The 27,636-nt window shown below is 40.7% G+C and overlaps 2 protein-coding genes across 2 annotated transcripts; one reads left to right on the top strand and one right to left on the bottom strand.

Annotated features, from left to right (window-relative positions):
• The first annotated feature begins 747 nt into the window (after positions 1-747).
• On the top strand, positions 748-9,126 carry LOC111871856 (zyxin). Its single transcript, XM_023865229.2, has 3 exons — positions 748-864; positions 5,042-6,164; positions 7,888-9,126. The coding sequence occupies exons 2-3, from the start codon at positions 5,059-5,061 to the stop codon at positions 8,537-8,539; spliced, it is 1,758 nt and encodes a 585-aa protein (XP_023720997.1). The 5' UTR covers positions 748-864; positions 5,042-5,058; the 3' UTR covers positions 8,540-9,126.
• A 6,405-nt stretch (positions 9,127-15,531) lies between these two features.
• LOC111871885 (protein ALTERED PHOSPHATE STARVATION RESPONSE 1) lies at positions 15,532-25,418 on the bottom strand. The gene is made up of 3 exons (XM_033754445.1): positions 25,285-25,418; positions 19,116-19,274; positions 15,532-16,012 (listed from the first exon to the last, which is right to left on the bottom strand). Exons 2-3 carry the CDS (start codon positions 19,268-19,270, stop codon positions 15,532-15,534), a joined length of 636 nt encoding a protein of 211 aa, XP_033610336.1. The 5' UTR covers positions 19,271-19,274; positions 25,285-25,418.
• Positions 25,419-27,636: the final 2,218 nt, after the last annotated feature.

Here is a 27,636-nt window from a genome sequence, read left to right as displayed (position 1 = left end):
GAAATCCGCAAGCGAAAAGACCTTGAGAACCGGTACAAGCAGACTACTTCTTTAAGACTTCTTTAAATATCCTATGAAACACCTGAGTATGAGGTACATTCCATCAGTAGTACGTAGCAGCCATGTTTATTAACTTAAGCGAGTATGGCCTTGTGAAATTCACGTTATTTTTCACATTGAATTAATTAAATCGACAAATTAAATGCCATATAATTATGTAATTTATTACGGTTAATTTTGAGTGCATATTTATTATCATGTAGAACTACTTACATTCAATTTGTGGCCATAATACTTAAGAAATTACCGTATTTACGCATGTATAGGCCGCAGCACAATTTTCAGACAGAAATTATAGAAAAAAATAAATTTTTTGGAATATTATTTCAGGAGTAGAAATTATTCCGAAATTTGGCAACGTTTAATTTTTTTTAAATGAAGTGTGATTTCGAATATTTCAAATATAAGCCGCACCCCAGTTTTCCTCTTGAATTTTTGGCAAAAAATGTGCGGCCTATACATGCGTAAATACGGTAAATGGATGAGAACTGCCGCTGGGACGTTACCGCCTTCAGGACATAAGAAGATATATCACATTTGCTTGTTACTTCTTTTACGGTTAAGTAGATTGTAAATTGGCAAAAAAATAATAATAAAAAAATATTAAATCTACCGAACTACGTCATGTTTAAATCGACTTTCAATAACAATGATCGATTATCGTTGTGTTCGTTTCTTACCAGAAGTGACTCTCTTGCTCTCTTGCGCTCTCTTCTCATTCTAGTTTGTTCTAGTTCCTCGGCAGACAGAATAAGACACGCTGTGGGAGTGTACCGCTCAGCAAGCCTGATATTTCAGAACAAAGTGAGTAAATATAATAAGCCTATTGAAATATGGACTGGGGACAAATTTTTAAACCAAACTGAGGGTGAAGCAGCAATCAGTACACACAGAACTGCTTTGAAGTGGGCAACATGACGTGTCTAGTTCATTATTTGTGTGCAATGGTTTAATGCAACCCTATGATTGTGCTGCTGAAATTACTGGTAATGAAGCGGGATATAAATTGGAACAAAATCAGGGGCAGAAGTGAATTTACTCCGATAATTAATGGAAACAAATAAAGGGAAGTTAATGACCCAGGAAAGTTAACTTATAGCTGGGTCGAAAGGGGGATGTTAAGATTTGGAAAGCGCAAACAAAAGCGTGTATTCGGCAGTATAGCTACGATCCGAAAGTAATTGTCAGATTTCAGTATGATGTTCATCACTCAGGTCAAAATGCGTATCTGATGTACATGCATGTGTACAACAGCCACATTTGAATATGGTGCAAGTGAACACACACGGACTTGTGTATCTTTGAATTATATTATTATTTACTGAACAGAACATACTAAATACCAAATACCTTGAAGAAGAATGCAACTGGTTCTCCGAAATATTGGTAAACACCTAAGAAATTTAATTCTGGTACAACCCAGAAGCCCACAATTTAAATATGTTCTTATCTAAAGCCCTCAGGTCTCTTATATAATTTAGTGTGTTTCTGATTTTTTCTGAGCCATATTCACTTCATTTTATCTATAATTTCTTTATAAGTTGTAATTCTCATTAAAAGGCTGGAAAACGCATGTGTAGAAACATATTATCTATTCTCTCCCAAGAAATCAACGTTTTCGATCCATTTTTACCCTACTGCTATTTGTATTAACCCACACAAGCACTGTTTTAATTTTTAAAAAATATTCCCACCTCATGTTTTTTTTTTCTGTATGTTTCTCAGAATTACGAGCTATCACTTCCTTAAATAACATTAACAGAATGGTCTTTGTAATAGATATGCCGTGTGTTTTCTTTGAAGTAAGAACTTACTTGCTTACTTACTCATGGAGCTGAGCCCTTCTGGAGGAGCCGCCAATTCTGCAGCTACTCAAGAATTTCCCAGCTTTTTATGGTATCCGAAGGTTCATTACCGTGTTCACAAGAGCCCTCCACTGGTCCATATCCTGAGCCAGATCTACCCATCTATCCACACCATCCCATCCTATCTCTCTAAGATCCATTCTAATACTGTCCACCCACCTACGCCTTGGTCTTCCCTGTGGTCTCTTTCCTTATGGCTTTCCCACCAATATCCTGTACGCATTCCTCGTCTCCCCCATTCGTGCTACATGACCTGCCCACCTCATCCTCATTGACTTGATCATTCTAATTATACTTGGAGAAGCTCATTATGCAGTTCACTCCAACCTCCTGTCACTTCATCCCTCTTCGGTCCAAATATTCTCCTCAACACCCTGTTCTCAAACACCATCAGTCTAAGCACAACATTTTTAAATATTTAATATTTGATGGATTTAATGATTCAAGGGGGTTAGTATCCTTTACGTATCACAAAACAAAACAATTATATTAGTTATGTTCAAATTGATAGCCTTGAAGAGAAGAGAGTGTTGAAATTGTGCTGGCTTTTTATTAAAAACTTTCGTTCTGCCGCCTGCATATCTCTCCCTTACTTTAAATGGGCAATATTAGACATAAATACTTATCTCTTGCAATTATTTGTGATATCGATCTTATCTTATACGCAACATATTAACGACAATTATCTTATCTTCTTTGTTTTTTTCCTTGGCACTGCAGCCCCAGTGGGCCTAGCCCTACCTCCATGAACTTCTCCGTTCACTTCGGTTTTTCTAGATCTTACACATTCAGTAGGACTCCTTGGGCGGGTGATCAGCTCGTCGCAAGGCCTCTACCCGTACACAAACACAGAAAAACGCACACACACAAACTAAACATCCATACCCTGAGTTGGATTCGAACCCACGATCCCGGTTTCCAAGCGAGCGAAGACAGTATATGCCTTAGACCGCTCGGCTACCGTGACCGGCCTTATCTCCTTTAGTGAACATAATTTCCTCATACATTCTAATTCTGGTAGGCCCTGTTGAGTTTCATCCAGTCATTGTGCGTACAAACAAGAAATGAATGCCAGGCAAGTTAACTCGGATGGTAACGATTGATCTTGGGTGTCCGATTCTAATCCCTACTATCCTGACTGAGGTACTTTTTTATTTTACTCAGTTCCTCCGGGCAAATTTCTAGATATTACCTCTAATGAGACCACCGTCTGCCTATGGCTCTACAACCCTATGTTGTGTCTTGGCTCTTTTCAGTGTCTTAATCCTGTACACAGTCGGTATGACTCCTTTGAAGGGGGGTCAGCCAGTCGCAAGGCCTCTACCTGCACACAGAGCAACACAAACACAGAATAAGCCGACACAGTTATCTATGCCTTGAGTGGGATTCGAACCTAGCGTTTGAGCGAGTGAAGACAGTTCATGCCTTTGATAACGAGGCCACTGTGATCGGCAGTGAGGTCATAGACTTTCAAATTTATTATTTACTAACCACCTTACCATTTGACGCTATATAGACCTAATTCGAGGCTCAACGTTTTTAAATATACTACAAATAAAATTTACAAACAAGAAATGAACAGGCCGCTCGTTACGGACCTTATACTGTAGGCATAATTCGTGCAGTGGCTCTGAGATATTTCAGTGGTTCTAGACGCAGCCATTCCCCGTAATGTCACAGTAAAATATACAAACATTGTCTCCAGTGATTTACGTAATGTCACGATATGAATTACGAAGTAGAGAAGTGAGCTCTCTTTCTGCGGGATACCATGGCAAGGACAACGGATATTATGGTGAATCTCCTTGGAAGGGGCGAAACCCACAGACCACATTCCAAACAGATGAGTAAATGTATACAGAATCAGGAACTGTGTGTACAAATCTGACGTTCTGAAGCACCCAGTGCCGGCTAATTCTCACCGCCCCGCAATGTAGATATTCCTGTATGGGTTGTGAGGAAGTTTCCGTTCAGAGCGTGTGCGTGCGTCGAAGTTCTCTCTCCGGAATAGGATCGAACGCTGGGTTTAGCGTGAAGTACCCTTTGTTTCATACCAGCACACCACGGGATCTGATCTCGTTTCTAAGACTGACCACTCTAAATTAAGATTCACGCAGTTCTCAGTCGCATCTCCAGACGAATCCCGGACTAGTACGTATCTTATATCAGAGCACTTTACATCCATTCAGTATTATTCACAGTTACCCTGTCAGTCAACGTTACATAGGTCTAACTTTTCAGTCGACAGAAAATAATTGGATATAGCAAGAATTAATCCAAAGTACTGCTTTATACTGTGATTCCTGTGTCAATCATCTGATTAAACAGAAGTAAACAAGTAATGTCCCTGTAGCAGGCCGTGGAGGCCCACATATTTGTGAGACATTGAGGATCCCACATTTTCTAGATAATCGGCTCACAGATGGAAGGGTAAGTTTATCAGCCCTACGCGCCGGCTGCCCTATTCCCCCAGAAAGATTCCTGGCACTCATTTCTGTTAGAGGCTGAGTCGACCCGAGGCCTGGAAGGATTAAATACATTGAAGAAAATCCAATGAACTAATCGGGAATCGAACTCGCGATCTTGTAGCATATTGCCTTGCCTAACTACGCTACCGCATGCCCCTTTATTAAGTGACTAAGTCACTGCGGCCACTTCTGGCCTATTGTACCAGCCCCGGATGATAGGTGAGGGTGACTGTGGAGCAATTGGTGGAATGAAGTTTGGCAGGGGAAACCGAAGTACTCGGAGAAAACCTGCCCCAGGGCCACTTTATCCACCACAAATTCCACTTGACCAGACCCGGGATCGAACCCGGGCCTCCGCGGTGGGAAGCCAGCGACTAACCGCTTCAGCTATGGCGCGGCCACATGCCCCTTTAAGTAAACATGTTTATGTATACACAAATTAACTAACGGAACTGTGTAGTTTCCACTACTGAACCCTGTCCTCACCACAACTTTACTGCAGTGCAATTGTCAAGGCGTTCTCGGTCTGCTGTTAAACTTATAGGCTGACTCTGAGTTTATATGACTTTATAGAAATTCAGAAAGTCTATAAATGTATTCCAAATACAGTCTGATATTTGGTGATTAATGTCTAGGTTTTCTTCACAGGTTTCCTCCGAACAGCAATGCAAGATCCGGATAAAGAGGACGCGGCCTCAGTCGTCAATGCAGCAGAACTGCAGGAAGAGCATGAAATCCCAGAGGCGGCTGTAGTTCCGCAGATGCCTCCAATTCCTGAGCTACCTCCAATTCCTGAGCTACCTCCAATTCCTGAGCTACCTCCAATTCCTGAGCTACCTCCAATTCCTGAGCTACCTCCAATTCCTGAGCTACCTCCAATTCCTGAGCTACCTCCAATTCCTGAGCTACCTCCAATTCCTGAGCTACCTCCAATTCCTGAGCTACCTCCAATTCCTGAGCTACCTCCAATTCCTGAGCTACCTCCAATTCCTGAGCTACCTCCAATTCCTGAGCTACCTCCAATTCCTGAGCTACCTCCAATTCCTGAGCTACCTCCAATTCCTGAGCTACCTCCAATTCCTGAGCTACCTCCAATTCCTGAGCTACCTCCAATTCCTGAGCTACCTCCAATTCCTGAGCTACCTCCAATTCCTGAGCTACCTCCAATTCCTGAGCTACCTCCAATTCCTGAGCTACCTCCAATTCCTGAGCTACCTCCAATTCCTGAGCTACCTCCAATTCCTGAGCTACCTCCAATTCCTGAGCTACCTCCAATTCCTGAGCTACCTCCAATTCCTGAGCTACCTCCAATTCCTGAGCTACCTCCAATTCCTGAGCTACCTCCAATTCCTGAGCTACCTCCAATTCCTGAGCTACCTCCACTCCCACTCTCTCCACTCATGTTGTTACCTATACTTCCGACTGTGCCCGAAATCCCAGGGCCATCACAATTATCTGGGGTTTCTCCAGCGCCTTGGAGGCATGAATTTGTAAAGCCCACTGGAGATGCTGAGCGTCAATTTCTGCCTAAAAGACGAATCCTAGGAAAGCCCGAAGGAGAGAGAACTCCACAATGTTCTCAACCGCCAAAAAAATCCATGCCACAAACCCGAAAGGAGGAAACATTCGACGTTCTGAAAAGATGGATTAGTACCCAGCTGGAATGTCTGTTGTGTGTTGAGATCATGACGCCGCCGATTGTGGTCTGTTCGAATGGCCACATGATATGTAACAATTGCAAACCGAAGCTGGACAAATGCCACTTCTGCAGGTAGAGTAAATCCTTGCCAGTCCGGTTACAGTTAATCCGAAGAGAAAGATTAAAAAATGTTGTACACAGTTGAGTACATACTTTAAAATCACATCGCATATATGAAAACAGATGATGCATTTGTCTGGTCAGGCAAAACTTCACAGAATATTCCAACCCACATTATTACGTTCAAAAGTAGAATTTCTGAGTCTTGTATCGCTGAATAAATAAATTGTCTTTTTTATAATTTAGGCTCAACAGTGATGTTTTGTTATTTATATTCATCAGCAATACTCATATCATTAAAAATTCCATTTATTTGTGTTTGAAAATTTTTTGGGGTGGGGGGCTACCTTTTGCTTTACTAATCCGGACTATTGCTTAATCAGTATGATCTCTCTCCTCAATTACTCCTGATTAGCGAGGATTTACTGTACTGTTATTCTCTCTTCCGAATAAACTGAATAACGCGACAGTTTATTCTGGGATAATTAATGGAAGAAGCACTCAAATTGTACGTTGCACAAATTGTGATATCCTTACAAATTTGAAGGCATAACCTAGTGAAGGGCCATGCTGCTTCCACATTTAGACATGCAATTTCAATCCTGAAAATACAATCAATATTTTTCTTTTAAATTTTGGTATCCCCTATATGACTGGACTGAGCTATAAGACAAAACACCACAAACTTAACAATTGTCGCCATGAAGGCCTCAGCACTTAAATTACTGGCTTCCTAAATAGTAAAACATTTGAGATGATATAACGACGTTGCATTTACTTTCATGTCCTTTTCTCTTCCTGCAGCGTGCAGTCAAATTCTATTGCAAAAACTAGCAACAAAATGACTGGAACTTGCAATCATGTTATAATGTTGCTCAGCAAAACATATGGGTATGAATGTTAGAGAGGGGAAACTTAGGTAGGACAGTTCACTGCGTTGTTTGGCAGGCCATTAGCATTACTATTACACAGTAATTATAAGATTACAAAGGGCACGGCATGTAACTGACATAGGGAACGAAGAATGAATTCAAAAATTTAGTGGCGAAACCTCCCGGAAAAAAAGAAAACTGGAAACTCGATAAATGTATGATGAGAAGATAACCGATTTTAGAGGCATGGGCCATGAGGGTGGGGATTGCATGGAACTGATCCTGAATCGTGTTTATGATGGATTTGTTATTAACAACGTTGAGTATTAGTTTGTATGGGCGTTATAATTCAGTTTAGTTCATATTTATTTATATACTGTTAATTTAACAGCACAAATTGGGCACAAATGTGAAAATAAATAAAATAAATGTAAGTAGTTACTATAGGATTCTGACGATGGTGTATAACACACTGATATATTGGGTTTTTGGACTTTATCCATCGTCCCGGTTTTTAAGATAACTAATAAAAACACGACGTTTCGGAAACTGGATCTGTTTCCGTCCTCAGGTGAAGGAAAACACCTATTCTGTTGGGTCCGTTAGAAAGAGCTAGCCTCAATCACTGGACCAATTATTGTGATTGAGGCTAGCTCTTTCTAACGGACCCAACTGAATAGGTGTTTTTCTTCACCTGAGGACGGAAACAGATCCAGTTTCCGAAACGTCGTGTTTTTATTAGTTATCTTAAAAACCAGGACGATGGATAAAGTCCAAAAACCCAATATATCAGTGTGAAAATAAGTGTACCTTCAACCGAATAGTTCTGTGCTCAAGCTACTGAATGTCTATACTTTTTACAGGGCCATCATAACAAGTCGGAAGAATATATTTGCAGAGGAAATTTCCAAACTCCTGAAGGTCCGGTGCAGTTACGCACATGAGGGCTGTCAGGTCCAGGAAAGCCCCGACAAGATAGAAGAGCATGAAGTCGCTTGTTTCTACCAGCCAGTGGAATGTCTTGCAGGCAGTGGAGCTCAATGCGTGGTGAAATGCGGGTGGAGGGGGCGCAAGTGTGAGTTACTGGGACACGTCGCTTATCAACATAGTATGACAATGATCCATCCAGACCTGCCTATACGGTTTATTTCTCCCTATATATATGAACAAGACTATACGAATATTTCATTAATATGTGCACATTCAGAATGTTTCTGGTTAACTTTAAAATACGACATGAAGAAAAACAGACGCTTCGAAGGTGTCCATTTTATCGGACATGCCAAGAAAGCAAAGGAATTTCGGTACAGATGCGATCTCTTGTCTTGTGATGGGAAAACAGGCACAACATTCTTCAGTACAACGGGAAGCATTTTCCACGAAACAGATGACGTTTTTGATACTACCCATCATTTTCAAATGGACCTTGATGTGTTTAAGCAACTCTATGTAGACAAGGACGGAAAGGTGCCTGGATACAAGTTAATTATTGAAAAAGTACGCCACTCTGAATGATAGAATTTGTTTTCGCTTGGTAAAACTTCGGTATCATTGAAATATTTTTGGCATAGCAACAAACACAAAATGTGTACTAAATGGAGACAGCCTTCTCTCCCAAGACGGACAAGTTCTGTTTTTATGAAATATTATTAAAACGGGACATAACTGAAGTCTCAGCGAAAATAAGTACAATTATTTGTAGCAAGTTTATTTACATTTACTGAATGTTCGTATTCAATGATATTTTTAAGTGACTGTTCTATAGTTTTAAATGAATTGAAGGAAGTACTGATGACCTTATTAAATATATACAAGTATAAATGTGTACGTATTCATTATCAACTTCAGTATATTGAAGCAAACCAGAACTTGTGCGTGTATTAAGAGTTTCCCCACCACAATAGGATAGGCATTTCTTTCAGATATTTTCCTTTCTATATAAATACCATTTCATTCTCTTTATACGCACTGTACGTAAGAATAAGCTATAATTTCGTGACTCTGGCAAACTGTACGCCAAGAATAATTATACATGTAGATATTTGTTCAAAAAACATAAAAATTAGAAAATAAAAAATTATAAGTTTTCCCATGGTTCTCTATAGATGTGAAATTGGTCTCTGACATTAAGGGAGGAACATAGACTGAGGGTGTTGAGGTAAATATTTGACCGAAGAGAAATGAAGTGACAGAAGGTTGGAGAAAATTGCATAATGAGGAACTTCATAACTTCTCCATAACTTCAAGTATAATTGGAATGATCAAGTCAAGGAGGATGAGATGGGCAGAGCATGTAGCACGAATGCGAAGAAAAGAGTAATGCATAGAGGATATTGGTGGGAAAGGCAGAAGGAAAGAGATCACTGGGAAGACCAAAGCGTAAGTAGGTGGACAATATTAAAATGGATCTTAGAGAGATAGGATGGTATGGATTGGATTCATCTGGCTCAGAATAGGGACCATTGGATGGCTCTTGTGAACACGGCAATGAACTTTCGGGTTCCATAAAATGCTGGGAAATTATTGAGTAGCTGCAGATTTGGCGGCTTCTCAAGAAGGGCTCAGCTCCATAAGTAAGATATTATGGTACGGATGACTATGTTTCCTTTTAGTGTATTTAATTTACCCTCAAACTCTACTGGACACATAAATGTAGATATTTCCCTATGATTAGTTAAGCATCATGCCAAGCAGACATATGGAGGAGTGGAGTTATAATTCCAATATTCTTGTCTTCGGTACTAGATGGTGTGTAGTTAGATTCACGCTCCGGCCGCTTTACCCCTGAAAAAGTGACCCAATAACAATTGCATTAATGATTGGCCGGGCTGGGGGGCGGGGGTCTCAGGACCGGTATGAGCGCTGTAGAGAAGTCCCTTCTTGTCCCTCCCTGGAATCAAAGCCCGGCCGTCCATCCCCTAGAACAGGCATGTCCAACGCGTCAATTGCGGGACGATTTTTGGTCGATCTCATAGGCCTATAAGGAAATTATACGTGAAAAGCATGTAAATTCACTTGTAATATAATATGATTATATTCAGATTTTGAAGGGAAAATACGTATTAAAGTAGTCTGTACTTTCAATGTATGTTGCTTTTACAACAAACATCATGTGTCGTGTTATTTTTACCAGTATTTTTGCTTAAAGGGAGGTACGACGATAGGAGGGGGTGGTAGATCACTGGCAGTTTTGACACTAAAAAGTCGATCACAGTCTGTTTGAAGTTGGACATGCCTGCCCTAGAACAACTTACCTAATCGAAGGGAGCAGTTACATTTCTTACGAAATCAGACAAATAATACGCTGGCAGAGGAACAAAGTTGGAAAGGTGTAATGTCTAGTGAAATAGAATTTACACATGCATTCTCGTACAAAGACGGTCACATATACTTGTACCGTGTGGGCGCTACAGTAAAGTAAGTAAAGGTATTCCTGTAACATGCCTTGGAGGCCCATAGGGTTGTGAGATGTTGAGGTTCCCACATTTTCTAGACAGTCGCCTCATAGATGACGGCAAGGTTGTCAGCCCTACGCGTCGGCCGCCCTTTACCCCCAAGAACATTCCTGGTACTCATTTCTGTTAGAGGCTGAGTCGACCCAAGGGCCATAGTGCGGCTGGAAGGATTAGGTAAATTGAAAATATTCAATGACCTCGTCGGGATTTGATCCCGCGAATTTCCGGCTTGTAGCATAGTCCTTCAACCAACTACACACCGCGCGCCACAGTCCAAGATGAATTTTGGTCTCTGTCTTAATCATTCATACGTGCAGTCTGCAGGACTCCTTGGGTGGGGATACGCACACTGCAAGGTCGCTACCTACAAGGACAGTACAACCATTGAATAAATGCCAATATCCATGCCTCGAGTGGGATTCTAACATAAGACCGCACCGCTTGAGCGGGCGAAAGCAGTTCATGCCCTAAGACCACACGGCAACTGTGATCTACTTTGATCTAACTCACTCACGGAGCTGAGTCCAACATGAGAAACCGACAGTTGTGCAGCTATTGAAGAACTGCCCAGCATTTTATGGAACCCGAAGGTTTATTAGCATGTTCACAAAAGTCCTCCACTGATCCCTATCCTGAGCCAGATCAATCCAATCCATATCATCCCATTCTAAGATCCATTTTAATATTCACCCACCTATGTCAAGGTTCTACTGGTGGTCTCTTTCCTTCTGGTTTTCCGACAAACTCCTACAGGTATTCCTTTTTGCTTACATTCGTGTCATATGCCCTGCCCACCTCATCCTCCTTGACTTGATCATTCTAATTATGGTTGGAGAAGAATACAAGTTATGAAGCTCCTCATTATGCAGTTTTCTCCAACCTTCTGTCACTTCATCTCTCTTCGATCCAAATATTCTCAACACCCTGTTCTCAAACACCCTCAGTCTATGTTCCTCCCTCAATGTCAGACACCAAGTTTTACACCCATACAAAACCACAGGCAAAATTATAGCTCTGTATATTCTAATTTTTATGTTTCTGGACAGCAGATGAGAAGACAAAATGTTCTGGACTGAATGGTAGCAAGCATTACCTGAATTCAATCCCTTCTTTATTTCCTCCTGAATCAGGTTTTGATTTGTTGTCGTTCCCAAATATCTGAACTGTGCCACATTTTCAAAACATCTGTTTCGTATCTTTATGTCATGATTTTGCCCTGGATTTTGGTGACGAGACAGCAACACATACTTAGTTTTCTCTGTGTTTACTTCTAGACTAACCTCTTTGCTTGCATCAATTAAAGTTTGTGTGTTTCTCTTTATGGTATCTACATTATCACCCAGTAGATTCATATCATCGGCGTAGACGAACAGCTGATGTGTCCCATTCAATTTCTGTCGCACCTGGTTTCCTGGACCTTCCTAATTGCATATTCTAAAGCAAAGTTGAAAAGGAGTGTTGATAAAACATCTCTTTGTTTTAGACCATTCTGGATAGGGAAATTATCAGACAAATGTTTGCCTACACGGACTTTGCTATACGTTTCGTTTAAACACATTTTAATCAGTCTGACTAGTCTCATGGGTACTCCAAACTCTATCAGAATATTATACAATACTTCCCTCCTAACTGAATCGTAGGCTTTCTTGAAGTCTATGAATAGCTGATGTACTGTCTCATTGTCCTCTCATGTTTTCTCCAGCATCTGACGAATTAAAGAAATCTGAACAGTAGTTGATCTGTTACGTCGAAACCCACACTGATGATCCCCAATAATTTCATTTATGTATTGACTTAACCTAGCAAGAATATTGTATAAAATTGTATGAAGTTGATAGCAGTGATATCCCCGATAATTACTACAAATTTATCAGTCTTCTTGTGAACTGGTACAATAATAGACTGCTTCCACTGATCTGGCAATTCATACTTATTCCAAATAGAATTAGCTTATGGATCTTGGAATTTAATATTTCACCGTCTGCTTGAATAAGTTCTGCTAGAATTTGATCACTACCTGGCAATTTCAACCTCAAAAGGACTTGGATCAGGTACTAACGGCTCAGCTGTGTGGATTTCTATCTGCTAACATTACTGACCCTATGTACATTCAATAACTGAGAGAAGTAGTCCTTCAACCTATTCAAGATGTCGTGGGAATCTGCAAACAGATCACCATTCTCATCCTTCACTAAGTTACTTCTAGGTTGGTAACCCCACTTAAAGTCATTTATTACTCTGTACAAAACTCTAATATTCTTGCTGTACCACTATGAAAGATGACTAAGGGAAAATTTGGGTTCCAATACGTCAGCGTCTCTAGAAATAACATAGGAGCTGACGCCTCTAACAGAAGTAATTTTTACTTAAAGAACAGAAATTGAAGGCAGAACTATCTGTCATATATTTACCTGGCAGGAACTATAAGACCAACAATTTTCAAAACAGATGAAGAAAATTTAGAACCAAAACAAACTTCAATAAAAAGCAGGTCACCAAAATGTTACGTCCTCTCGCGTAACGTATGCAGTTTTGATCACACGCATATAGTAATGGGCATGAGGGAAGAAATTATTCATACAAGAGGCTACAAACTTCTGCTAGTTGCGTGTCGGCTTGTTGGCATCAGCAAACGTAAGAAACAGGTGTATTAAAGCCTAGATCTAACTAGGGTAAAATAGGCAGTCGGGGGAATAGAAGGGGTTATCCCCTAACTAGGAGCAGCAGTTAACATGGTTATGGGAATGAACTACAGAATCCAGAAGCATTTTCTTTTCATTAACGGTCCCTACGCGTCACAAATTTGACAAAGCTAGTTATCGTAAATCAGTACCGTCAGTTTTCTCGAGTCTCACTGAAGATCATTTCGAAACGCTATGAAATAATCCAAGAACACAGACCTGAAATTGTCAGTTATGTAACTTCGAAACAGTTTACATAACTACCGCGAAACTTAAAATACATAAAAAATGTACACAGCTGTAGAAATGGGATTGAGTAATATGGATTAGATTCATCTGGCCCAGGATAGGGACCAGTAAAGGACTCGATAAAATGTTGGCGAAATTCTTGAGTAGCTCGACGACTGGCGGCTTGACAAGGACTCACATCCACGGAGTTACCCGTAGTCAGTACAGAGCTGCAGGGCACTAAGATTGATTTTTGCAGGCTTACGACACACGGCCTGTTAACTATAAATTATGAATAGTGGAAGAAAGTGAAGGTGAAGCTGAAGCTGACCCTGTCACAGGCTGTGAAGGCCCATAGGGTTGTGAGACGTTGAGGGTCCCACATTTTCCAGACAATGGCTCACAGATGGCGGTGAGGTTGTCAGACTTACGTGCTAGTCGCCCTTTATCCCCCAGGAAGATTCTTGGTACTCATTTCTGTAGGAGACAGAGTCGACCCCAGGGCCATAGTGGGGTTGAAAGGATTAGGCCAATTGAAAAGTCCAATGACATCAGGATTTTAACACTCAACTTTCCGGCTTGTGGCGTAGTGCAGCAACCAACTACGCATCTCCGTGCCCCGATGGACAGTGGAGGGCTTCTTAAATCAACAAAATGCCTTTCTTTCCATAACTTTCTTTATTTATGGTCTTTCAATTTTATGTCTGAGAAGGTTACTAATAAAAACTTCTGCCTTACGATCTTCAAACACATTTATGGCTATTATCTGCAATAATAAAATCTTAAGATGTACAATTAGATACTATGCAATTCAATTTTAGAAATATTATTATCTTCAGTAAAATACATAAAAGTAATCAAATCTATTAGAAGTTATTAGCAGATAAGTTTATATTAACGAATATAAACATTTATCTTCTTCATCAAATGGTTTATCATTGTGCTCTAGTGTCATAGTGCAACAGTATGTCCACCATCTATAGGTCACTGAAGCCGTATGATGCAAAATTAAAAAACATAAAACCTTTAAAAATATTAATATCTTTAGTATACGAGTATGAAGTTAAAATTGATAAAGAAATCGACGAATCAGTTGTACTTTTAGCGCACAGAAGCAATCCTCTTTTGTCAGAAATTGTATCGCGTTGTCTATAACTTTTATATTGACGAGGAAGATGCAAGATATAACCAATGGCCTGTTTCTGTCAAGTAATTTGTTCAGATTTTTCATTTTGTATCACAAACTAATTTCAGTGTAGTATCTAATCTCTTGTAGATGTTAATTGATTTTTTTTACAGAGATGGATCGGGTTCCTTTTGTGAAAATAAAAGCAGAAAATACATTTAATCTTTGGAAAGACATGATTAATATATGCTTTTAAAATTAAGAAAAAATTCAGAACCTTTACTACAGCCGAAAGAAACTCTCAGTAAGTGTAATAATTCTAATGCGCTAAGAGTGTAGTTAGTTATAGGCCTGCAATATTTTCTTGATTGTGAGTTTGTACCCAGGCACACGTTTTTTAGAATTTAGAAATAATTCCTTAAAGAAATTAAGATCTATATTAAAACAGGATTTAGAAGCAAAAACTGCATCGAAGTCTTCGAAACAGTTCTTTGTAACGTTAAGGAAGGAAAAAATCATGTTTCCGTCGAGAGATTTAAGTTCATGTTGGTACTGAAATTGTGTTGCTTTCCTCTTCGATCCAATATACTGGACAACTTCCATGCGTGTGTTTTTAACTATATCTTGTTTTACGGTCATCCAGAATAGTTCTCCCTTCGCACACCATAAAGTGACATTGACGAAATTTCTGCCAAACTCTCGACACTCAATGTCTTCGATCGTCTGGCCCATGTAGACCGAAGACTTCCCGTGCACAGAAACAACATGTTCCAACAACTCTGTCTTCTTCCCTCGCCAGCCACACTTCACCCCTTCTTCACCGATCCCTGCAAGGCACTCAACATGTAGGAAGGTACAAGCGTCTTCATGCTGATATCGCTGGTCGTGGTTCACCTTTACTGGACACCCGTACCGCGAGTAACGGCATGTAGTTCTCATCATTGCAGACATTCTCTCGGCAAAATCGTTCTTCAGGTCAGTGATACGGGCCCTGCAAATATTAATTTCAAGAAAAATTCACTTCTTTAAATCTAACTCTTTTCTGATGTCCAGTGAAGCGAGTAAACTCTCGGGGAATTTGGTCACAGCGAGTTCAGTATTTGACGGAAGACAGAAGGCCCCACTTTTCGTTAACTCGGATTTTATAATTTGAAGATAGCAGGTTTTTGTGGTTGTCTTGATGGCGGTGGTGGCGGCCGTCGTGGTGGTGTTGGTGGTGGTGTTGGTGGCGGTCTTGGTGGCGATGTTTGTGGTAGTGGCGGTGTTGGTGGCGGTTGTGTTGGTGNGTGGTGGTGGTGGCGGTGGTGGTGGCGGTGTTGGTGGTGGTGTTGGTGGCGGTCGTGGCGGCGGTGTTGGTGGCGGTCGTGTTGGCGAAAGTGATGGCGGTGGTGTTGCTGTTGGTGCTAGTGTTGGTGCTAGTGTTGGTTGTTCTGGTGATGATTGTAGTTGTGGCAGTATTAGTAGTATCAGTAGTAGATGGTATTTGCGCCCGGTAAAGCTAAAAGCGAAAAATTAGCTGATAACTTATTCTCACGCAGCTAACATCTCCTACAAATGTAAATTTAAAATACAAAATATTAACTCTATTGGGATGCCACTGTCTACTCTAACAGAAAAATTCCTAACAAATCTGACGTTGCAGCTGTAAATTACAGACCACAGAAACAATTATAGCGATGACTGAGAATGAAAGCTTAACAAAAATGTAGTGCATAACAAGCAATATAAAATCTACCTTTCGTAATATGAAATATAAGGAAATATAAGAGACAGTGCCCTTGTCTGCTAATACAGGAGCCCGCCAAATTAATCCAAACCATTATCCTTCAATCTTGTTTCTTTAAGGCCTATTTCTCCCTGTCGTTTGCGTCTAGGTCTTCTAAGTGACCTCTTTTACCTTAAAGTTCTCCGACCAAAACTGTATAAATATTTCTCATATCTCTTGTGCGTGTTATACTCCCATCCATCTCATCATATCTCATCATTAACTGAATTATCCTAATTATATTTTGTCACGATTACAAATTAAGAATCTCCTCATTATGCAACTATCTCCAGCCTGCCATTACTTTCCTGCACCTGCGATGGGACCAGGTGATAACGGCCAACTGAGAGTCACGAGTTCGTATCTCCGACTTTCTTACATCAAAACAAGTCTAGCCTTAATACAGTAATTGAAATCAATCCTCAAAAAGAGTTTTGGGCAGCTGGAACACTAAGATCGGTTATTCGAACTCCCCTCATAGGTTTGCATGTTGTGTTTTCATGTACAGGTAGAGGCCTTACTATGGGCCGACCCCCTCCCCTCTCATGGAATCCTTCAGAATGTAAGGTAGGCCGGACATCGGCATGCATCAAGATATGTAACAGTCAAGACACGATGTCTGCGACATGACGCAAAGAAAGGAACACAATTGAAACGAATGAGATTACGAAAACCGCCGCACACCGTTCTGAGTCATGATGCTGATGTCAGCTTCATGCTGACGAAACATGAATGAAGAAAAACTGCATCATTTGTCCATGTCTTGATGCTTGTCTTGACGCAGTTTGTGTGACCACCCTTAGAGTTAATTTCGAATCAAAAGAGGCCAGCGGGATCAAGGTTTGGAGAGGGAACACGATAATTTCTATGTAAGATTTGAGGCTTTCACGGCGGTGACTATGAAGAAAGCAGTCTTCTGGGATTTGGCACCGTGTATATGTGGTGTTAACCGACGTTTCGGAGGAACGTATCGCCTCCATCTTCAGGGTAGAAGAAAAAATATATAAGAAATCTGCAAGCAAAGAGACCGTGAGAACCGGTAAAAGCAGACTGCTGCTGGTCTGCTTTTACCGGTTCTCACGGTCTTTTTGATTGCAGATTTCTTATATATTTTTTCTTCTACCCTGAAGATGGAGGCGATACGTTCCTCCGAAACGTCGGTTAACACCACATATACACGGTGCCAAATCCCAGAAGACTGCTTTCTTCACGATAATTTCTGTAGGAACCGCTGCGGCATACAGCGGAACGAGCTGGAAGTACAAGGTGTTAAGTACGCTTGCGGAATTATATTCAAGAACTGTGGGATGGAGGCTAGACAATGCAACCCTTCCAGCCGCATTATGACCCTGGGGTCGATTCAGCGTTCAAGAGACGTAAGGCTGACAACCTCATGACCATTTCTGAGTCAGTTGCCTAGAAAATACGGGAACCTCAACGTCTCAAAACCGTATGGATCACCATGGCCTGCTACAGGAATAGCTTTGCTTTTTTACTTGTATATTAGAATTTCGTTGGGTTAACAATATGAAAGAAAGACTTGTGAATGACCCGTGACTACTAATTACATTCGATTTTATATTCAGTCTAAATGGCAAGGCTAGCAGGAATTACATTTGTACAATTCAAGCGTACTGGTCCACTGTTGCGTGTTGACGTCTGCTAGCAAAACTGCTCTTTCAATTGGCCATATCTGGTCATTTATACGTATATAGTTGTCCCTGTGTTTAATTAAGCACTACGTAATGAAGACGTATGGGGGCAGGGATATGTAGATCCACGTATTCTTGACCTCGACACAAGTTGGAGTTGAGTGGTCAGCTTCACACTCAGGCCCCAGACCCGGCCCCTACCGGGACTCGAACTCCCACCCCTCGACCGCCCAACCCGCAAACAGTCGCTATACCGCCTGCGCTATCCCGGCTTGTCGGTGCTATATAACATATATAACACTAATTAGCACTGTCTGTAACAGCCAACACAAGATATTTCATATTAATTACTGGAATAAGAAGACACAGCGCAATAAATTTAAGAGATCAAATTAAATGTACTGCTTTTCATGTTCGGCCCCTTGCGGCAATTCTCAGAGAGGCATGGCGATAAACGGAAATTACCTTTACACCTGTTGTGAAAGTTAAAATATGGCACACGAAATTACAACATTTTTCGTGCTGAATCTGAAAGGAGGGTTGAGAAACTATCTCCGAGCAAAATTACATGTTGTGCTCCCATTAATTTCTTAATTACTATCATCATAACAGAAGCCGAATATAAATTTCAAAAGATTGGCATGGTGTTTTGTATTCTAGAAAAAAGAATGTTTAATGTTGAACATTCTCAGACTCAGTATCAAGTAACGTTAATGTAGTGCGAATGTCATGTTAATACTGTTAATGGGAAGATGAGCTATCCCTGCAACAGACCATGAAAGCCCACTGGGGTGTGACACATCGAGGCTCCCACATTTTCTAGACAAAGAACCCACAGACGGCAGTAAAACTGTCAGCCTTAAGCACTGGCCGCCATTTACGCCCCAGAAAGATTCCTGGTACTCATTTGTTCGAGACTGAGTCGACCCCGGGGCCATAGTGCAAATGGAAGGATTAGGTCAACTGAAAAATCCAATGACCTCATCGGAACTCGAACCCGCCATGATTTAAACAAATCTAAGCCAACAAAGTTAGGGCCACTGCTAAAGGCATTTTTAGAACAAGTTTCTTGTAAATCCATCCAGTGGTTCAACCGTCATTACAATTGATAAGCACACGAAACTGGTATCGAAAGACGGGCTATCTGAACAGCAGTCTAGCACAAATGCCATTCGAATCGTTACCTGCATATGCAGCACTTCTGCACGGTTAGTTTGCAGGAACCGCATGCGCTGTGGCCGACTTCACACATGAAGATGGGTGCTGACATCGTTATCTTGCATGACGGGCACTCGAGGAGATCGAGAATCCTCTGAAAGTCGTCAAGTACTGAAGACATTGTCCTGTAAAATTTGGTCCACTAAGCTTTACAGTTCATTGGTTATTTGCTTTGTTCTTTGACTATACGTCACATGCGAAGTAGGTATAAACAATAATGCGAGTTCGTTTTATTAAGAAACTTTTGTAATATTCGGTGAAACTTCGTCGGCAAGTATGACCTACCGACCCATTACTAGGTAGCGACTCGGTAAACACATGCATGAGGACGCTAACGCGCGCAACGGATCAGTAAACACGTCTAAAACAATACGGGGCAATAGAATACGGCGTTTCTATGTGGTCCGTGCAAAGTGCTTATAGAGAAGTGTTCAGCAGCATGAAGTGTTATATTTTAGCTTCCTGTTGCACTGATTTATGTCCATGATTTATTCTGACCGTCTTACAGTGCATACATTTATTCACCTTACTCTTCTCTCTTGCACTACATGTTTCGGCACTAAAATATATATTCGTCATATATATTTTAGTTATTTTAGTATAAAGACAAAAAGGGCATGCAATGCAGTAGTTCGACGTACATCGAAAAGCACTTGAAGATGGCACTTTAGTGCCGAAACATGTAGTGCAAGAGAGAAGAGTAAGGTGAATAAATGTATGCACTGTTAAGACGGTCAGAATAAATCATGAGCATGAAGTGAAGTTGACTAGTCAAGTTGGAGACGCCAGCCGCCAGGGTATGGGCTTGGAAACGAATTGAGTTGGCAGTTGCAGAATAATGGCAAGAACGGTTAGACTGTGACAAGAAGACTTCGTGTGTGATTTGAAGTGACTGTGAGGCGGTTATATATCCATTGCCAGGATAGATTAGTGAAGAATGAAAATCCTAGTGCGTATGTAACGGTGAGATGTAACGTGTGTAGAATAGCCATAGCGCTTGTATCGACTGTAGACCCGAACTGTGTGAATGTATGAGATGAAAGAATTTCAATCGTCCAATCCAAAACCCGTCTATACTCACCCATGTCACGTTTACGGATTCAAAATGTTTATTTGCAACCATTTTGTCACCGAAATAATATGTGCAGTGAAGTCTTCCCTGCTTGCAGAGATTTAGCTGCGTTAGAAAAAATATACAACGCCTTTTAAGAGTCGTTGCAGAGGTCAATCGTAATAACTCCTACATGTTTGGATTTTTTGCGGTTTATAATTTTGGTCTCCATTTAATCATACCTATACAGGTATATGTCCCGGTCATTTGGCCTTGAGAACGCTAGGGGCTGGAGACCAACACAGCTATTGGAGTGTGTGCACTGTGACAATCGGTTTTCAGGTTATTTCGCGACGCTGTTGAACTGAATTTCTACCAACTTTCTAACCTACGTATTTTGCAAGGAAAGACGGGTGTTTCGGCAATGTCTTTGTGTGTATGCGTGTGTCTCCTATAACTTTTGAACCAGTTGAGTAAATGTAATGACACTTGGTATGAACACCGTACCAACAGAGCTGTTAAAACTTAAAGACTGAGCAGGGTAGGAATTTGCTGTTGGTCTTTGCCAGCACAGTCATTTTTGGTTTCTGGCCCCATTGGCAAACATGACCATATTTTTGTTCTTTCTAAGACATTCTGAAACGGAGCTCCCGCTTCGACGAAAGGAAGGTCAATTTTTCTGTGACTATTCTCAGCAGGGCAATAATTTGCTGCTGGCCCTCGCCAGCACTGTCATTCTTGGTTACAGGTCCCGGCGACACACATGGCCATAATATTGTTCCTCCACACACAAGGTCGTTCTAGAACTCGTCTATCTTTACTAAATAAGTAGGTTATCTCACAAGAAACGCGTCTGCGCTATAAAAGCAAACTGGCTAATGCTGTTTAGGGAAACAGTCGCTGTTTATTGTGAGAACCATAACGAAATACACCAATACACTCTGTGTGTAGACTTAGAGTTCAGTATGTTAAAACTTGTGGTACATATAGTAACCACTTGATTTTAGAAGTTAATATAATCTTAGCAGGCCTACTTCTTAATATCGTACCAATTACTTCACCTACTTGTGAGTAGGGTTCACATTAGCGCCATTTCACGTGTGGTTTTACATTGTGTGTGAACATGTGTCTGAGATTTTTGTTAAGGTATTTATTATTATTTTTTTTTAATTGTCCCTGTACTCAACTAATTGAGCACTACGCAATAAAGGCGTATGGGGGAGTGGATGTATAGATTCATATTTTCTTGACCTTGGCGCTATTTGGGGATGAGTAGTCAGCTTCACGCCCCTGCCACTTGACCCCCGGGGAAAGGAGGCCCCCCTACTCATTGGATAGGAGACTGGCTGGGCCTCAGAGCTGTTCTGGACGGCGTGGAGAAGAGAAAATTCTTGACCCTACCTGGACTCGAACTCCAGGAACTTTTCATGCTTTTCTGGTTTGGTTGAGGCCGTGCCAGATCTGTACTTAGGCATGTACGTATTTCATACCCATACCTGCAAATTTCATAGTATGCATGTTCTATGTGACAACAGCTGGTAACGACGCAAAATGTTGGGGTTCTACCTAGAATACTTAACTTAGTCAGAAATTGTAGTGGAAAATATTACAGAAATAAACTGAAATCTAGATAGAACGATTATTAAATTTACAAATATCCTTAGAGATTTCCCGTCGTTTCATTCTTGGTTAAAATGGCATCGTTTCGGAAGCTGACTGTGTTACTATCATCAAATAGAAACATAAAATATGTCCCTTTAAACAAAACAAAAAAAAAAAGAACATATACAGCATATCATCAAACACATCTGCCAATTTAATAACATACCTTTGTCGTTAAACTTTTTACTTTTCTTAGTACAAGCATTCGTGCCCGCGCCATAGCTCAAGTAGTTAGTCGCTGGCTTCCCACCGCGGCGGCCCCGGGTTCTATTCCGGGTCTGGTCAAGTGGGATTTGTGGTGGACAAAGTGGTGCTGGGGCAGGTTTTCTCCGAGTACTTCGGTTTCCCCTGCCAATCTTCATTCAACCAATTGCTCCACAATCACCCTCACCTATCATCTAGGACTGGTAAAATAGGCCAGAAGTGGGCGCAGTACAAGGGGCTTAGTCCCACCCCACTAGCAATAAAAAAACATTCACAGTATTAGAAGAACTGCCTTCACAAATTGGTTCCTTTTCTCACACACAGAAATCCAGCAACGAGATTCAAATTGTATTTATTCGCGGTTCATTTAATGACGAGCTCAGTAGATCAGACTAGGTTCGTGTTGTGTCTAATGGTAGAATGACTAATGAATGATGAAGTGGAAAAGATGTGGAAGGATTAATCCATAGACTATTCCAAGGAACTTTGTTAGAATTCGTCCGAAGGTAATGAGGAAAACAATATACTTCGTCGTCCGAGATGGAACCTGGCATCTCCATAATAGAAGTCAGAGGCATTACAGCCTGAGCCAGTGTGCTCATTGAAATGGCTGAAAACGGAAAAGCCGATTCAAATTGTATTTATTCGCGGTTCATTTAATGACGAGCTCAGTAGATCAGACTAGGTTCGTGTTGTGTCTAATGGTAGAATGACTAATGAATGATGAAGTGGAAAAGATGTGGAAGGATTAATCCATAGACTATTCCAAGGAACTTTGTTAGAATTCGTCCGAAGGTAATGAGGAAAACAATATACTTCGTCGTCCGAGATGGAACCTGGCATCTCCATAATAAAAGTCAGAGGCATTACAGCCTGAGCCAGTGTGCTCATTGAAATGGCTGAAAACGGAAAAGCCAGCAGAGGAAAGGGATATCTAGAGAGACAGAAATGTATTCTGTAAAACTGGCATTACAGAGCAGTCCAGCGGGTATCGAGATGGTGGTTGTCCGTTCATACCTATCCGCACGCAGACACGTCTCAGAACACCGAGACGCAACTGGGAACCGATTCCCTGGCCACTACTGCTTCCTTGCAACGATAAGGATGATCACTGAATTTGGAAAATGGTGGTCCCCTTGTCACCACGGCATGGCGCGTCCTTAGGTTGCGGATGGAGAAGAAGCCCTTCATGTATGGAGGGAAGCTGCGAATATATTGAAAAAGCAGTCGCGGACAGCCGACAAGAGGTGGTCCTCCAGCTTGGGGTTGGGCATGAGGCTAACAACTCTTCACCATAAAAAATAAGCCTCGGACCTGGGCGGATTCTGTGGACAAACGGCCTGAGCAAAAGAAAATGCATATGAGATTTGGTACTTGGAATAGAATGGATCTTAGAGAGATGGGAGATGATATGGATTGGATTGATCTGTACTTCTTTTGGCTTATTTTGGACTTCACCCATCGTCTGGTATATAAAAGACAAAAAAAACACGACGTTTCGGAGACGATGGGTGAAGTCCAAAATAAGCCAAAAGAAGTACAGTATACACCATCGTCAGAATCCTTTCAAGTCTATCTGGATTGATCTTTCTCAGGGTAGGGACCAGTGGAGGGCTCTTGTGAATACGGTAATGAACCTTCGGGTTCCATAAAATACTGGGAGGCTCTTGAGTAACTGCATAACTGACGGTTTCTCAAGAATGGCTGAGCTCCGTGAGTGAGTGAGTGAGTGAGTGAGTGAGTGAGTGAGTGAGTGAGTGAGTGAGTGAGTGAGTGAGTGAGAGATACAAGAGCACTGTGAAGTTAAGGTCCGTCAGTTCTATGCATACAGACTGCGAGAGAAGGGTTGAGCATACTGTACGGTAGTAGGGAAACTATTTCAAAATTGTATTATCGATGTTTACGTTGAAGTTGAAGCAAGTAGAGTGAATCACATTAAACAAAACAAGAAGCTCTGCTTCTATCAAGGCCTCTTAGTGAGTATACAAATTTGAAGAAGGGTAATGAAGGTGGAGGGCTAATTTTACGACTCTGTCAGTAAACAGATCATATAGCGTCTAATTGCACCATATATGAATAATGAATTGCAAAGGATTTGGGAGGAAACAGTCATTTTCTAATAGAGGTACTATCCTGCAGGGACCAATGAAAACCACGAAAAATGTTGGGCCAGGATAGCTGATGTCCCAGCAGAGATTCGAAAAGAGAATCTTTCAAAGATGAGTTATAAGAGCATTATCGGTACGCGCGTCCGGTCAAAACCTGGCACACACATATTTTACATTCCGCGTTTTCAGTAAAGCCGGATATGTTTATAAGTTACTTGTGCTCCTGGATGGGTTGAAATGGCTGAAGTCATTGAGGACTAGATATAAATTAGAAACAGATCGCATACAAGCGCCAAAAATGTTAACATCACTTTAAAATAATTGCTCAAAAATTTACAAAAGAAACATGTATAGCCTACTTGAAATATCATCTATATTTTTACAGGTAAGAAAACTTCAAAAAGGAGGCGGCTTCCTCTAGTGCATAACTAAACTAACTCCAATGTAGCTGAGTCATTATGACAAGCCACCAGTCGTCCGGCTACTCATTACCGTGTTCACGAGATCCCTTCTAAGTATAGCGACTTGCTACGGGCTAGATGACCTTTTGAATTACAAATGGAAGACAGCGAAATTTGAATTGGGAAGGACATGTAAGGAAGCACTCGTGATCCAGTTTACTATCGCAGCATCTGCATAGATAACAGAGTCAAGGGAGTCGGCCTAGCCCCCCCCCCCGAAACAGCAGTGATAACTACTGAATGACTGCATTTTCGTTCTCTTTCAATTGTAAATTTTAACATCACTAATTTCATTTGCTTCGCAGTAAAAGTGAGAACACAATGACGAACACAAATGCCAGGCAAAATGTCTACGAAGTTACTGCTTCAGCAAAAACAGTATTTCCTTCTTTCAAACCAGCATGACGCTCAAGATACTGAGTGTAATTAAAGTGTAATATAGACACCGCAGAATCTTAATCAGCCTTCATTAAAATTTATTTGAAATATGTTACGAATAAATAACGCTTTTCACTGAGTAATGTACGTTTATATCTGTCAAGCCCGCACGAACCTGTTCTCATTTTCAATTCCAATATTACTAAGTCGAAGAATTTGTAATGTTGTAATTGTAATTTGTAATTTGTAATGTTATACTGTAGTTACTTACAACTGACAGTCACTGGAGGCTCTAGAATTATTTAAGTAAAATGTAGTCAACGGCCTTGTTTCTTTCCTCAGAACATCTTTCCCTGTTGGCTGTTCCCGCTGTTCCTGTCTACTGCACTTGACTGCACTGGCCCATCGAAGTACTGCATGGTAGGACGCAGGTATGACGGGTATGACGTACCACATGAATATAAATCGATTCAACTGCAGTCGATAGCAATCACAAAACATCGATTTAAGGTACTATAATGTGTAGTTAATTGTAAATTATAAATTTGCATTTATTATCTTCTTGATGTGATGATACGGATCGCCAGAAATCATTATGACCATTTTCTTGAAAATGAAATGTGAAACGATCGTTAAAAATAAATATGTAATAAAATATTATACGATATTTAAAGAAAGTAACATAATGTATATTCCTGTTACATCAATTTTTGTCTTCACTTATTTTAATAGAAGCAATTCTACTACTGTTTATGAAATAAAATAGCATGAAGCAATATCAAACTGTGCATCTCCGATTGATCTTGGTGGTTACTTATTATAATTACAGATCTATTACATATCCAGCAGCTGAAAAACTGTAACATTTTGTTTGGGAGAAACATCATTTTTTAATCTTACTTATTAAAAAAATTGAAATAAATTTACGGTATATTTATACACTATATTACACAATAAAAAGTAAAGTAAAGCTATCCCTGTAACAGACCGTGAAGGCCCATAGGGTTGTGAGACGTTGAGGGTCCCACATTATCTAGACAATCGGCTCATAGATGGCGGTAAAGTTGTCAGTCTTACACGACGGCAGCGCTTTACTCCCTAGGAAAATTATTTAATTAATTCCTGGTACTCATTTCTGTTAGAGGCTGAGTCGACCCCAGGGCCATAGTGCGGCCGGAAGGATTAGGTGAATTGAAAAAAATCCAATGACCTCATCGGAATTTGAACCCGCGACCTTCCGGCTTGTAGCATAGCCCCTCAACCAACTAAATAATATTTCTAAAACAAATTATTTATACAACTGCCGCTTTATTTTTTGATTTCAGTTTTAATAAAAATATATTCTACCGATGAAAAGCGAAATTAAATTCGTTTAATAGACTTCTGACTACGAATCACGATCATAGTGTAAGCCTATAGAACGTATACGTAATAACCGTGCAAGATTTCAACTAAAAGTCACAACATATGGTCGCCCAAGATGACGCTTAGGAGGCAGAAGCGGTGTTTCACATGCTTTTCTGTTATGACATAATATAATTTGCAGAAGTACAATTACAAATCAGAATGCAGATATTTAAAAAAGTATTTTGTTTATATATAGATATACTCGTATTTGCTCCATTGAAATCTCTTTGTAATCACATTTTCATATATTTACTGCATTTATTTTATGCCCTTCTCAAATGTATTCTTGTTATAATCCTTATGGAGAATGCATATACGTATATTGTTCACATTTTGGCAGAATAATTAATTCACCAAACCATTAGACTGTTTCAGGTGACTTGCTGTGTCGAAACGGAAGCATTTGCCGACATATGCGAGGAATTTATTGCCTCATGCTTACAAGTAAAAGTAAAGCTATCCCTGTAACAGGCCGTGCAGGCCCATAGAGATGTGAGATGTTGAGATTCTCACATTTTCTAGACAATCGGCTCATAGATGGCGGTAAGGTTGTCAGCTTTACGCCCCGGCCGCGCTTTACCCCCAAGAATATTCCTGGTACTCATTTCTGTTAGAGGCTGAGTCGACCCCAGGGCCATAGTGCGGCTGGAAGGATTAGATCAATTGAAAAAGAAACCTCATCGGGACTCGATCCCGCGACCTTCCGGATTGTAGCATAGTGCCTCAACCAACTACGCTACCGAGTGAACCCAAATTTGTGCTTAACTAATTAAGTACTACACCATGAACCTACATTTTCGCGACCTCGGTACTGGTTGGAATTCAGTGGTCAGCTTTACACCCCGGTCGCTTTAACCCTTGGAAAAGAGCTCCAGTATTCATTGGATAGGAGGTTGAGTGGACTTCAAAGCTGATCTGGACGACGTGGAGAAAAGAAAATTCTTGAACTTATCGGGACTCGAACTCCGACCCCTCCGTCGCCTAGCCCGAGGCTAGCCGCTATACCGACTGCGCTCTCCCGGCTCACGTTGTATTGACGTACTTCTTCTTCTTCTTCTTCTTATTATTATTACTATTACTATTATAGTCCACAAATTTTTAAGGTCACTTAATTAATAATTATAATTTCACATTTCCTCCAAGTGCGCCGTCAAATACACAACAAAACTGCGCTCCGTAATGAATATGGGCATGATCTCCACGCGCTGGTAAGTGG

Source organism: Cryptotermes secundus, unplaced genomic scaffold (genome assembly GCF_002891405.2).
Source record: "Cryptotermes secundus unplaced genomic scaffold, Csec_1.0 scaffold1350, whole genome shotgun sequence".
In the NCBI taxonomy this organism is placed as follows: domain Eukaryota; kingdom Metazoa; phylum Arthropoda; class Insecta; order Blattodea; family Kalotermitidae; genus Cryptotermes; species Cryptotermes secundus.
This window is presented reverse-complemented; position numbering and strand designations above follow the sequence as displayed.